The sequence below is a fragment of the Phragmites australis genome, chromosome 3 (genome assembly GCF_958298935.1).
Source record: "Phragmites australis chromosome 3, lpPhrAust1.1, whole genome shotgun sequence".
Classification (NCBI taxonomy): Eukaryota; Viridiplantae; Streptophyta; class Magnoliopsida; order Poales; family Poaceae; genus Phragmites; species Phragmites australis.
The window spans coordinates 14,899,197-14,913,083 of record NC_084923.1 but is presented as its reverse complement, the minus strand read 5'-3'; the positions used below and the strand labels follow the sequence as shown (position 1 = coordinate 14,913,083).

At 42.3% G+C, this 13,887-nt stretch overlaps 1 protein-coding gene across 1 annotated transcript; it reads right to left on the bottom strand.

Annotated features, from left to right (window-relative positions):
- Nucleotides 1–650: 650 nt before the first annotated feature.
- Nucleotides 651–7,816, bottom strand: LOC133912357 (phytochrome B-like). The gene is made up of 4 exons (XM_062355044.1): nt 5,322–7,816; nt 3,977–4,784; nt 2,208–2,501; nt 651–1,309 (listed from the first exon to the last, which is right to left on the bottom strand). The coding sequence occupies exons 1-4, from the start codon at nt 7,489–7,491 to the stop codon at nt 1,087–1,089; spliced, it is 3,495 nt and encodes a 1,164-aa protein (XP_062211028.1). The 5' UTR covers nt 7,492–7,816; the 3' UTR covers nt 651–1,086.
- Nucleotides 7,817–13,887: the final 6,071 nt, after the last annotated feature.

Below are 13,887 nucleotides of genomic sequence, written 5' to 3'. Positions count from 1 at the left end.
GCATACTGCAGGTGACACGTCCCGTGACCGTGAGGAACCGGTTGCATTTGGAGATTAACCATGCTTGCCCTCTGTATCTATCGGGCTGGCCTCTGCTCCGTCGGACTCCCACAGCCGAAGCCATCAAAACGAAACCAATTGCAGCGATGCATCATCCATGCTGGCTGCTGCACATCCCGCCTTCACATGCAACAAGCTCAACGCTCACACACCAGCGCGGCCGCGCAATGACGGTTCCAAGTGCGTCGCGTATCCAGACTTCGTCTGCACGGTTCAGATCTCATAGGCAAACAGATCACGTACGCACGCACCTGGGATCGGAGCCGACTGCGCCGCCGCCGTGCCGCGTCTGATTAGAGCTGCTGCTGTGCGTGCATCGGTCGGAAGGTCAGCTGCCACGGTGTAGGCCTGGGCCCACTGGAGGGGCTCCACTCACAGGCCAGCGCACGCTGCCCGTGCCTGCAGCGGTGCAGCCTTGCACAATCGCCCTAACCCTCAGGGTTCAGGAAGCTGTCATTCCCAGACTGTGAGGAAACCTGGCCTGGTCAAATAGCAACAGATTCATAACTAACATGAGATCAGACAACGGCTTCAAATTAGGATTCAAGAGTTTCAAGTATATTCATCTTTGTAAGCAAGATATGTGGATATGCTAAAAAAGGAAACCAAATGCTTTTAGTTAGATTAACGTGTAGTAGGCCTGCGAAGGCCTACAGAATATAACCTTGGGAGCTGAAGCAGTTCCTTATGCATAGTACAAGACAGAAAATATACATATAAGCTAACAACTTATGTATTACATGGAAGTGGCCATGGGCCTACGCTACGAGCCACATTACCGTCTGTGTGTACATTACTAGCCGCCACAAACTGTAATCTTACAACAAGAGCATCCACATCCGGACTTACATTGGCTAGCCGGGAGTGACAGACACACAGCGGGAATCACAGTTGCAACTCTGCTTGACTTCATCTGAGACATCTCGACTTCCGGGCTTCTCATAAATTAGGTTCCCGCCTCTCCGCGGGGCTCAGGCCACCTATTTGGCCAATTAGCTAGGTGAGGTCAGCGCTGAACTTAACATATCAGCTGATCTCTCTACTAGCTGCTGGCCGAGATTGGGGCAGGTCGAGGACGACGCGGAAGAAACTCTGCTCTGACTCCCTGATATATTGGACCTCACCGCCCATTAATTTGAGAATCTTCCTGCATATGCTCAGTCCAATGCCTTCTTGGGTCGACCAGCGGGAGTTGCTGAACATGTCTTGAACAATATCAGGGGGTAGGCCCTCGCCAGGACAGGCAAACCTACAGAACATACAAAGATAAAAGCAATCAATTTGAGATTCTGTTTCGTTCTCCCAATAGAGGCATTTATTTTTCTGTTGCCGACAACATTGAAAGCTGAAGATTCATTTGTATCATCTAATATAACTTTGTAATTAAATGTAGATTGTTAAAATAACACGATTTACAGCAAACGGTTGCTTGGTCCTCTGCCCACAGTTAAGTCAAAAGACGCACCACTGGGACAGCCTCAAACTGTAATAGGTGAGGTTCCTCGGTTCTCAGTTTCTCACTCACCCATTTACTTTGGAAGGTACCAATTTCGATGTCCAGAAGACCTCCAAATAAACTGACCAAATAGATGAAAATTTGCATGTGCCTAGCTCAATTTAAATATCGTTCTGTGCTAAAGAAAGTGCAGATGGGGGAATGAAAAAAATGTATATATTAACAGGATAGAGATATATTACACACTTGACCCTGTTCATTAGAGGGGAATTGGTACGAGAATTTTTAGGTTTTAGTTTAAACTTGAACAAAATCCTAGGGATTTGGATCCAAACCCCCTATCCAAACAGGCAGTTGGCGAGAATACCACAACAAATCTTTCTCCGGTTACTTGGTTCAGTGCAAACTAGAAATGATCTAAGGCACCAGATATAATATATGTCACATCAATTGAATCCATAGTTCAAACAATACAGCATGGCACAAACAAACAATGAGATTTTGTTCCAAGGGACTGTTATGTTGAGCATGAATTCATCATGACAGCATATTTGAGAGGTACCACACCACATATGTGACCAACCAGTAAAAAAATTGAGTAATTACTGTCATTTGTTTTCTACCAAAGCCCATCCCTTTAAGAAACAACAAATCATTTGCAGTAAATTAAAAATAGAGGGAAGCAGCTAACCTGAAGAGGAAAAGCATAGTATCTGTTCCATCAGAATTTTGTTTTACATTTGGTCTGACTTGTATTTCTACCCAGCCATTTTCGGTTGGAGCAAAACGCACCATGCTTAGCAAAAACTCAGACAAAACTTGTTGAATTCTATATTGATCGCCATATGCTGATGCGTCCTTGATTTCATCAGGGATATCTCGAATAAGTTGCAAATCCCTCTCTCTCAACAATATCATAACTTGGCTGACAACAGCATTCATAACACTTCCAAGAGAAAACTCACCTTTCTCAAGCACCAAAGAGCTGTTAAATAAACAGAAATAAAACCAACAAATTTTCAGCTAATCAATTGTGGAAATAAAAATAGCAGTTGAACTTAACAGCAGAGTAAACAAGTGTCTTAGGTTATGAAAGAAGTACGATAATACTGCTGCCTACACACTAAATCTAAATGGAATTACTACAAGCAAATAATACAATAGTGACAGTAGATCAGATAGCGTAAGTAGCTATTCAGAGAGATATTTGGATAAGTTTGTGTTTGGACTTCGCAAAATGACATAGGAACCATTGTGTTGTGCATGCATTAAGTTAGTGATTTTCTAGGGTAAAAGTGATGCACACTGATCAACAGATAAGATGGACGGAATTGATCAAGTGAGCAGAAGTAACCCAAAGGAATTCTTAATATTCATACATGCCAATGAAGTACAACACCTCCAAATAACTTATGAAGTTAATCAAACAAGACTAGAGGCAAAGGCATTTTTGGAGGAAGCTGCATGAAGTTCCATGATATTCCCTTTGTAGAATGTGATACAGCTATGAGGTTCGTAAGGCTATTTCCTTAATTCTAACAAAATCCCATGATATAACATTTAAAGTGCCAAGGTTCATAATCCTTGAAGTAATAAGCACACTAACATTGATAAGCAGAAAACCCAATTGCAGATACTTTTTAAAAAAAATAAAAACTTGGCCGATCTAAACAATATTTTGACTTGTTTAGGATATACATTAATTATTGCATGTAAAGGTGTGATATTCACGCTATCCTAAAAAAATAAAGACACATACACAAGTTTTGCCAAGTTCCACTGGGAACTATATAGGTTATCACTTTCTGACTTGGTCCCAGTTGAGTAACAAGCCTACTTTGTCAACCATTAGATAATAACAGACCAGTTTGAGCCATAAACATGTCCATAATCAGCCAGAACACGCATCCCAGCCACAGTTCAGTCAGATGGTACTTTGTTTAAAAGAAAAGGCGGTTTCCAACCCCAGAGCAGTCCTTTAAGTACAATAATCTGGACTTGCTCCAATAGGATACATTGGGGTCACATAACACCAATGCAACCTTTGAAGTACAGCAATCTGGACTGGCTTCACCTCTGCAATGGCATAGCTACACTATATTTCTGAGAAGTTCACAAATCATCAGACTGACAGTTTCAATATACTGTCTTTGCAATTCTCTGAATACTTTATTCCCGTACATCTACAGACATGTTTAATGCCAACTGAAATTCAAATTATGTCTCTTGAGAAAGGGTTTAGTCCCAATTTATTCCCATACATCTACAGACGAGTAGAAGTTGACAAGTTGCTGTATACACGTGTACAAGTGACAATATGCAAAAAACCCCAAATAGTCTGGGGATATTACACAGAACAATATATATATCTAACAAAACATACATAAATGAATCACACGACATATTCAATGGAAATCTTAGAGCATGAGTGAGTTAAAAGGGTAAGATTAGAATGCTGACCCGTCCTCAATACTTTGGAGACTGGCGTCCTTTATAATCTTAGACATCTGCTTCTCACAAGCAGAGCTAGTTTCAAGGAACTGCCTCTGGTCATCATTTAAATCAGTCGTCTGCAACAGGGAGTTGGTAAATTGGATGCCACTAAGTGGGTTCTTTATCTCCTGGCAAATGTAAGCCAATTCTTTCATCCTTGCGTAACACTTCTTTTCTTGTTGTCTCTGAATCTCAAAGGCTTGCTGTAATTCGGGGCTTGCAATATGCAAGAAACAAAAGGCTCCATTGGCCTTACCATCCATTTTGCTCCTCGTGTTTGCGGTCAACAAGGCCTGCACATATTTCCCATTCTTGTCGAAAAATGAAAAAGGGAACTTCTCACAATCCTGCCCTCCTATCGCATTGTGAAGAACAATCGTGAACTTTGTCAATGCATCCGGCCCCTTTAGTCGACAACAATTTCCAAATACCTCTCCAATAAGAAGCTTACCAATAACTTCACCTCTAGACCATCCTGTAAGTTTTTCCATCGCTGTGTTCCATTCCGAACAACAAGTATTCTCATCTGAAGCGAATATTGGGGGTATTAGAGGATTGGGATTGTGTACAATAGCCTTGTAATCCCCTTGTATGTTGACGAATTTATCCATAACCACCTTTTGCCCTGTGACATCTTGTCCGACAAAGCAAACACCAACAATATTTTTTGTGTAATCCCTACTGGAACAAGCATTGACGACAAGAAATATTGGTCCCCGCGATTGCTCTGACCCAAATGTCTTCAGCTTTATCTCTACATTTTTGTCTTCCTCACCTGTATGAGCAACAAGGTCATAAAACATTGCTCTCCATCCACACATCCGTCGATGCTAACATAACTTAATTACATGTATTGGATATGTAATTTAAAATTATATAAGCAGTAAAGGAGAAGAAACATTGGACTCCTTTGAGTAGCTAACAGCACCTTTGATAGAAGGTTGATATATTTAACTTACCCTTTTGAGTATTCTTGTCTACTAGTACTAAGATGCTTCAGTGAAAATCAGGTGAGAAGATTTAATGGGAGTCCCTATATGTTCCCTATTTTCTATACCTAATAATTCATGCACAAAAAAAAGTACACCTAAGAAACTGCAAAAAACTATTTTCAAGGAGTATACACACTGCATAGTTGGTCCAATATATATTTATACATCATATTTATACACTTCCTCTGTGTTATGCATCCTACATTAAGAGACGAGGCCAGTAGTAGATAATTGTTTCTTGACAGGGCTGGGTAAACAATTCCCATGTAACATAGTATCAAAGCAATTGCAACCAGATTAGAAAGACAAATGAGACATACCTCTTAAAGCTCGCGAGAGTAGCTTGTCAACTATTTCCTCAGATTCCTTGAAGATAAGATCATTTACCAGTGATTTGCCCATTGCCTCCTCAACTGAGAGGTCTGTCAACTCGGCAATCTTTGCATTCCACCCATTTATACATCCATTAGTATCTACTGCAAATATGGGTACTGTTGCTGTCTCGATCAACCGAACCATTTCCCTTGCTACTGAGCTAAGCTCATTTATTCCCTGCAATTCTAGCTCCCCAAGCTGAACTTGGCCATTGACAATGGCTTTTGAGTTACTAGTGCCCTCTGCAGCATCTCTGAAGGAGTCTCGTAGAATGAGCTGCAAGGAATGTATTGCGTCCATTTCTGCATTCTCCCATGGTAGGCTCCTGCTTTTAACCACTTCGAGAAATGCCTTGAATGATGACCGTGGGTGCATCCGCTGACCATCATCCTTATCCTCAGGATGATGCTTCGCACCACCCCACTTGATCTCCTTAGCTGTGTGTGATCGGAACCAAAACAAGTAATCACTTGACGTGATATAAGCTACTGCCATTCCACACACAGCATCCCCTAATGCAGAAGCACCAAGGTAGCCTGCATCAGCCAGGCTATCGGTGCTGAGCCCCGTTGAGTCCCCATGACACACCGTCAACCACTCAATGATATCCTTAATCTGAAACTCAGTGGGTGTGACACCCAGTGGATAGTACTTCCCGTGATAATACAGAGCAGCCCCATCACACTTCACAAGGTCCATGATGCTGGGGCTCTGCGTGACAATGCCAGTTGGTGAATCCCGCAGTAGCATGTCACATAGTAGTGTCTGTGTTCGCAGGATGTGCTTCTCCGACAGCTGGTGCGCAAGCTGCAACTCCATGTTGAGCTGCAGCCCAAAGGCCTGCATGAGGAACTCGCAAGCGTACCTCAATGGGAAAGGGATAAACCGTGGTGATGTGTGGTGGCATACCACCAACCCCCACAGCTTCATTGTCGATGAGATGCTGCCCCGCGCCGTCTGCTCATCATCACCACCACTACTAATTATCACCGCCATAACAAGCGATGCTATGGACCCCATGTTTGCCATGTACTGTGCGTGACACCCGTGTGGTGCGCGCAGCGTAGAGCCAACCAAGCACAACGGCTGTGGCAGCCCAGGATCCTGGATGACCCTCACCGGCGTGGCGTGGCAATCAGCAATCATCCGCACGCGGTTCTGCCGGAATAGGAAGCGCGACGCCTGCGGGATATCCGTGGCAGGATAATGCAACCCAAGGTACGTCTCCAGGTCGGCGCGGCGGCTCTCGGCGACAACTTCCCCGTGCTCGTCTTCATGGAACCTGTACACCATGACACGGTCATAACCCGTGAGCTCGCGGACGTGCTCGACGACGGTGTCGCAGAGGAGCTTGACGTCCCCGCCCGGTAGCGCCTGGAGGCGGGAGATGGCGCGGACCGCGAGCTTCTGGGACTGGACTGCGCCGGCGATGGAGAGCGCGGGGTCCTCGGTGCGGGTGGGCTCGAGGTCGATGACGACGCCGACGTCGATGCGGTGGAGGATGGCATAGAAGGGCTTGGAGGAGACCCTGGAGTGGATCCAGAGCGGGTTGAGCAGCGAGATCTCGCGCGCAGCGAAGGCGCGTTCGAGGAGGACGGCGGACGAGGGGGCGAAGAGGAGGCGCGCGTCGGCGCCGAGCGAGACTGGAGGAGGCACAGCGGAGGAGTCGAGCGAGGGGACGGAGTGGTGCGGCGACAGGTCGAGCAGGTCGGCGGCGTTCTCGGAGAAGGCGAGGAGGCGGAAGGACGAGTCGTCGGCGACGGCGAGTGTGCATCCGAAGGGCTGGATGTGGCCGCCGCGCTGGATGCGGGAGAGGTAGGCTGCGATCTGCTGCTCGGAGGACGGGGTGGGCGGCCCGCGCAGCGACTGGGAGTAGTCGAAGCTACGGCCCGACGCACCTGACTGCTCGAACACCGCGTGGAGGCGCGCGTCCAGGGTGTACTGCGCCACGGCCTTGGAGATCGATTCCGTGGCCGCCGTGCCCGCGCCGCCCCCGCCGGCCCGGGACGTGCTCCCGCCCGACGACTGCGAGTGGTGGTGGTGCGCGTGCCGCTGCGCCTCGGGCCGCGCGGAGGAGGGGGTGCGCGTGGGCGTGGCGCGGCTGCCCGACGCCATGGCGGGGGCACAAAGCCTGGGGCTCTGGATTAGGCGGCCGCGTCCGGCCTCTTGTGCGCTCGTCTCGTCGGCTCGCTCGGCCCTCGCCTGGGGTTCGTCCGATTGCTTCACCGCTCGGCGCTTATCGAGTCACGAGGATAAAATAAAAAGTTGGGGTAGGGGCAGGTACAGTAGGGGAGGGATATTACGCGCAAGGCGATGAGTCGATGACGACGACATGGCTGGGACAGGGATGGGTGGTCACTGGTGAAGGGATCCAGGTAGGGTTCAGGGTAATGGATCGCGCTCGCGCTGGGGACGACGACGAGCTGAGCTGAAATGGCAGGGGATACTTGCAGGTTCAAGTATGAACCACAACCACGTTTGGAGGTGATTCTGATATTTTGAGTCGTCATGCTGATTTGTTATATTGTTAAAAAAAGATCGGTGATATTTTAAGAGAAGGTAAATTAGATTTTAAAAATTTTAATTAGTTTTAAATTTTTTAATTAGTTTTAAAAATTTTATAAGATAAATCTATATTAATTTTTATTTAAGTATATTATAGATTTATATAGTATGCTTATTCTACCGATTAAAAGTTTTACAATCTATAGTCAATTCTAGAAAACTATTTTAGAAAAGTAAATGCATAAAAGTAGATTATAAGAATATAAATGTAGAAGCGTAAAGACGGTAGAGAAAACAAACTTAGCACAAAGTATTTTTATCTCGTGTTATCAATAACATGAAGGCCACCTCGAGTCTATATTGGAGCTCCACCAAGGATATATTCTCGATCGTCAAGATTCTTTCGGTCACGACTCTTGAGTCATCAAGCCACAGAGACAAGACATCAATCCGGATAGGCCACCAAGCTACAAAGGCAATATCTCACCACTAGCCTTTCTCTCGATCGCTTATCGCCGTCTTCACTTCGGAGCTTGAGCCACCAAAGTAAAAGTATTGGTATCCCCGTACACGTATCTTGCTGCCGCTCCACACCAAATCGGAGGGTCAATAAGCTTAAGCAACTCTGGCTCAAGGTGTCAGGAAGTCACCAAGACTCCAAGACGTCGACGTACCAACCCAGTGCAAGATAGAATCACTCCTTGATCTACTCTCTAAGTAGCAATCACTTAGTAACACTTTCTCTAAACCTATAAACACTAATCACTTACTAAACGTGTGCTTAATTACCTTGGATGATCACATTAGGCATTTTAGTGGCTTGAATCTTTTCTCAAATGTCTCTGTGTTTCTTTAGACTCCAGCACATTCCAATGATCGAGTAGGTGGGTATTTATAGTCTCAAACCTGCCTATTAGCCGTTGTCCTAACAGCTTAACTTTATTGTAACCACCGGCTATTCCGGTGTTAACAGTAGGACCATCACCAAAACATCCGGTGAGTACATCCTCAGAACCGGCCGTTGGACTTCCACTCAAAGCATCTATGAACACCGGATACTCCGGTGTATACTTCATCTCCATCGCCAGACTATTCGGTGAGTTATCCTGAGCCAGACTGCGACACTTCTTCTCTGTGCAAAATACTCCAGTGTGAGCCTCCGGTGCACTTCCTCTTGACATCGGACCATCCAGTCAGTTTATGTTGGTTCTTCATCACTTAGAATCGCTTCTGCAAGAAATACTCCAGTAAAGCCTCCAGTGCACTCACTTTCTATCACTAGACCTTTTAGTCCATTGTTCTCCGATCTTCAACAACTGCAACCCTCTCTGTAAGAATTGCTCTAGTGTATATCTTTCGCTGACCACCGGACCTTCTGGTGAGTTCAACTTCTTCTGTCCCAAGTCAAAATATTCTGGTGTGCACCTTCTTCATCAATACCGAACTATCCAATGACTTCTTCAGTTCTGCTCTTCTCTGCAAATAAAGCTCTAGTACTATACCTTGCTAAGCACCGTACTATCCGGTGAAGTTTTCAGCCTTCTCTTCCCCTTTGTGAGAGATGCTTCGATGAGTTCAATTTTTCTGCACTAGACTATCTAGTGGTTTATCTTACTGGGACTTGTCCAATTTAGCCCATCTTTGTCGGCGCTGCGGTGACATCTTCATGTATTGCATCCATAAGACCTACTAAAGTATATACTTAAAAAATATGTTAGTCCTAATAATTATGTTGTTATTAACCACCAAAATCACAAGCATGGTCTAATAGGGTCATTTTCGTTACAATCTTCCCCTTTTTAGTGATTGATGACAACACATGCAAAGCAAGTGACAAATAATAAATGATACCAATTGTAAAGAGCACAAAGTCTTACAATATTGCTTGGATGCATGTTCTTACCACTTACTCTCATTTTGTTGTAGCTCCACCTTTCTCTATTATCATTATCTCCCTTGATCAACCTATGCAAAAGCTTCTTCATCACATACTTTTGATACCAAATGTAGATTAGTCACCCTCTATCAACATTGGCATCTTGCTTGTTCTTCACTAGGCATGCCTCTTGCTTTGGTCATTAAACTTCTCCCTATTTACCAACGATCTCAAAAAAGTGCTACAAATACATGTTAAACTCAAGGAAGAGCGTTATAGCACATCGAGAGAGTTTCATAAATTATGATTCAATGAAATGATACCAATTGAAAAGATATACCAATTGTAAAGGTAGGAAGCATTGATATCAATTAAAAAGACAAATAAGGATCATAATTCATGAAACTCACATAATATGATTTAAAATCTTCATATATATATGTGCATACATACAATAAAAGAGAGATATATACACAACTAGACAATTATGCTAAGATAGAAGTTTAAACCATATTATACATGAAGGTAGTTTAAATAAAACAAATGAATTGACAATGATACCGATTAAAACCTTTAAACATTGCATACCTCCATAATACTACAAAAGATACATGAGACTACAAAAGACACATGGCAATGATACCATGAAAGACGATGATTGCTCTATGAGACTTAAAAAAATACACCTAGCAACATATGTTAGTCTCAAAATCATAAACTATATGATATGCACCTCATAAAAGTGTGTATACAAATATTGAATACTTGTAAGAGATATGCACTTGCTTTTGATAACAATAGGGATTTATCATATAGATTGTATAATGGCACATGAATGATACTAATTGTAAAACTAGTACTATGAAAGGAACCCACAACTAATAAACCATGTAGGTTACTCATAAGAAAGAGAGAAACACAAACAAACTACCATATAAAAATCTACACTAAACATTGCAATAAATTGAAATATGTACACACAATCGTAGACAAGGCAAATGAGCTACAATAATTAAAAGATTTTACATCTGGCTCAATTAAATCTTTTACCTTTGGATGGGGATTTAAGTATATGATGATCATGATCTTTATCAATACGTCCAATCTTATGTACTTGGTTTATTTATTTGAATCTTCACTCCATCTTATAAGTCAAGTCTCTAATCCCTATAGTTACCTCAGACTTCAAGTCTTCATTAGAACCCAAACCGATTGATCCCCATCATGTTAGTAATGACTTCCTTAGCATCCAAATGGGTTGGTTCCACCACCGGTCCTTTGTCTCAATCATGTGTGTAACCATTTTACCATTGTTTTTCTTTTTGAGCTTGTAGTGGTTACTTTTGGTCTTGATCTTGTAGTTGGGCTTGATGTAGATGTTTGAGGTCTAGTTGGAGAGGTTTGTCATCATCTTCTTCTCCTTAATCTACTTATTGACTTTCTTGTATTGGAAGGACTTGTGGTCTTTTTGATGGCACTTAAAGCATGTCACGGTGAACCCCTCTGCAAGCTTCTTCACTATGCTATCACGGTTATCTTAAGAAGGTTGAACATGTCTTTTGCTCTTTAATCTTGCTAAATCCTTCTTGAGCTTCTTCACTTCTTGCTTGAGCTCATCATTCTCTTGTGTAATGAGGTTGCTAGATGGTTCTACAACAACATTCTCAACACAAATCTCATTGCAAAGGGGTGAGTTAGATAAATCAATCAAATCATCACAAGAAGTGAAAACATCTAACTTGTGATTAAAATTAAATAGAGAGGTAGATTTTTTCAAAGGGACCTTAATTTGAGATTCAATACAATCAAATTTAGACTTAAGCTCTTTATACTTCTTGTTTAGCAAATTAAATTTGCTCAATAATTGTTTACAATTAGAAACTAAGGTAGCATGAATGTCATTAAGTGTATTAAATTTCTTAAGCTCTTTTGATTGTTTCTTAAGAGCCCTTTGTTGCTCTCTTGAGAGGAGGAATTCTCATCGAATTCATCATCACTTACATCGCTATTCATAACTTTAACCATAAGAAACTTATGTGATGATGCTCTTAAGGAAGGATTTTTCTTTGAGAGGAGTATAGTGAGGCTTTCATCACTTGAGCTTGACTCTTTATCTTCGTTCACTCATCTTCCTATGCTTGTGAATGTTTTGACTCTTCCCCTTATCTCCCTCTCGTTCTTAGTCTTTTCTTCTTCTTTATATAATTTATTGTGTTGACCAAGTCTTCAATTGAGATTGGATGATCAATCTTGGCATTGATTCTCTTCATATTCTTCTTTAATTTTAAGATGAGTTTGGTGATCTTGGGATTAATTTATTTATTATTTGATGTGTGCTTTGATCATCCTCTTTATTGCTCTCTTCATCTCGATCACCATCATCTTCGCTTGAGTTTGACCATGTTTTGACATTGAGCTTGTCTGCTTGTGAGAGCAAGGTTTTTGGTGTCAGATGAGAAAGAAGCTTCAATCCCCAATGTTCATGGTCATCTCATGGGCGATGATCTTGCGAGCACTTGACTGAAAATCATCTTCTTGATGTCATTGTTATGGTAGATGATGAAGATTATCAACTTGTATTTTGGAAGAAGAGCTTGAAGTATTCTTCTCACCACTTATCATCATCAATTAGCGTCAAATCTAGTTCATTGATCTCCTTGATAAGAATATTCAAATGTGAGTACATGTCATTAGTATTTTTATGGGGTAGTTGTTTGGTGCCATTGAACTTAGTAACTAACATATGATATTTCTTATTGCGCACATCATTTGTGCCTTAATATATTTCAATCAGACTAGTCTAAATATCATATGTATTGGTGAGAGAATAAACACGATTAAATGCATCAATATTTAAAAATGATAAAAGAATACTCTTCACTAGTGCATCTAATTGTCTCTCCTTTTTGTGATGTGTTGTATCATTTCTTCCTCGGTGACTCTCTAAACATCTAAATCTCGGACTTGCAAATAATAAGATATTAGAATTTTTCATCAAAAAAAATTTATGCCATCGAAGAGTGTAGTACTATAAGAATCTATCCCAACCCCAGACGTCATAACTCTAGACGGTTAATCCTATTAAGAGCACACTGCTCTGATACCACTTGAAAGGATCAATGACATCCTAATAGGGGTGAATTAGGACATAAAAAATCTATCTGGCTCCAAAAACTTCACAAAATAAATTTATATCAATTTCTATCTAAACACGCTCTAGGTTTATCTAGTGTGTCTATTCTACCGCTCAAAAGGTTTGCAATATATAGTTAATTCTAGTAAACTACTCTAGGAAAGTAAATACGCAAAGGTATATCGCAAAAATATAAATACGGAAGCGTAAAGATAGTAGAGAAAATAAACTCAGTATAAAGATTTTTTATCCCATAATATCAATAGCATGAATGCCACACATAGTCTACGTTGGAGCTCCACCAAGAATATGCTCAGGTCACTAATACTCTTTCGGTCATGACTCTTGAGTCACCAAATTACAAAGACAAGATCTCAACCCGGATGAGCCACCAAGCCACAAAGACAAGATCCCACCACTAACCTCACTCCTAGTCACTTGTCATCGTTTTCACTTTGAAGCTTGAGCCACAAAGGCAAGGGTCTCTGTGTCTCCATATACGTGTCTTGTCACCACTTCACACCAAGTCAGAGGGTCAACAAGCTTGAGCAACTCCGGATCAAGGTGCCGACGAGTCAACAAGACTCCAAAGTGTTGACGTACCACCCGATACAAGCTAGGATCACTTCTTGATCCACTCTCTAGGCAGTAATCACATATCTAGGCCTATAAGTAATAATCACTCACTAAACGTGTGCTTAAGTCTTGGATGATCACATTAAGCACTTTGGTGGTTTGGGTGTCTTCTCAAATATCTCTGTGTTTCTCTAGACTCCAGCACCTTCAAATGGCCGAATGACTCAACTTTACTGTAATCACCGGATGTTCTGATGTTAACAGTAGTACCATCACCAGAACATCCAGTGAGTATATCCTCAGAACTAGTCGTTGGACTTCCACTCAAAGCCTCTGTGAACACCAGATACTTCAATGTATACTTTTATCCTCATCACTGGATTATCTGGTGAGTTATCCTGAACCAGACCGCGACACTTCT

What these genes read in the sequence shown, in the direction of transcription:
- LOC133912357 (XM_062355044.1), bottom strand. Translation starts at nt 7,491, where the DNA reads ATGGCGTCGGGCAGCCGCGCCACGCCCACGCGCACCCCCTCCTCCGCG. An exon ending in CTCCAAAGTATTGAGGACGG is followed by an intron (nt 2,502 to 3,976) that starts GTCAGCATTCTA and finishes TTTATTTAACAG; the next exon opens with CTCTTTGGTGCTTGAGAAAG. An exon ending in ACTATGCTTTTCCTCTTCAG is followed by an intron (nt 1,310 to 2,207) that starts GTTAGCTGCTTC and finishes TATGTTCTGTAG; the next exon opens with GTTTGCCTGTCCTGGCGAGG.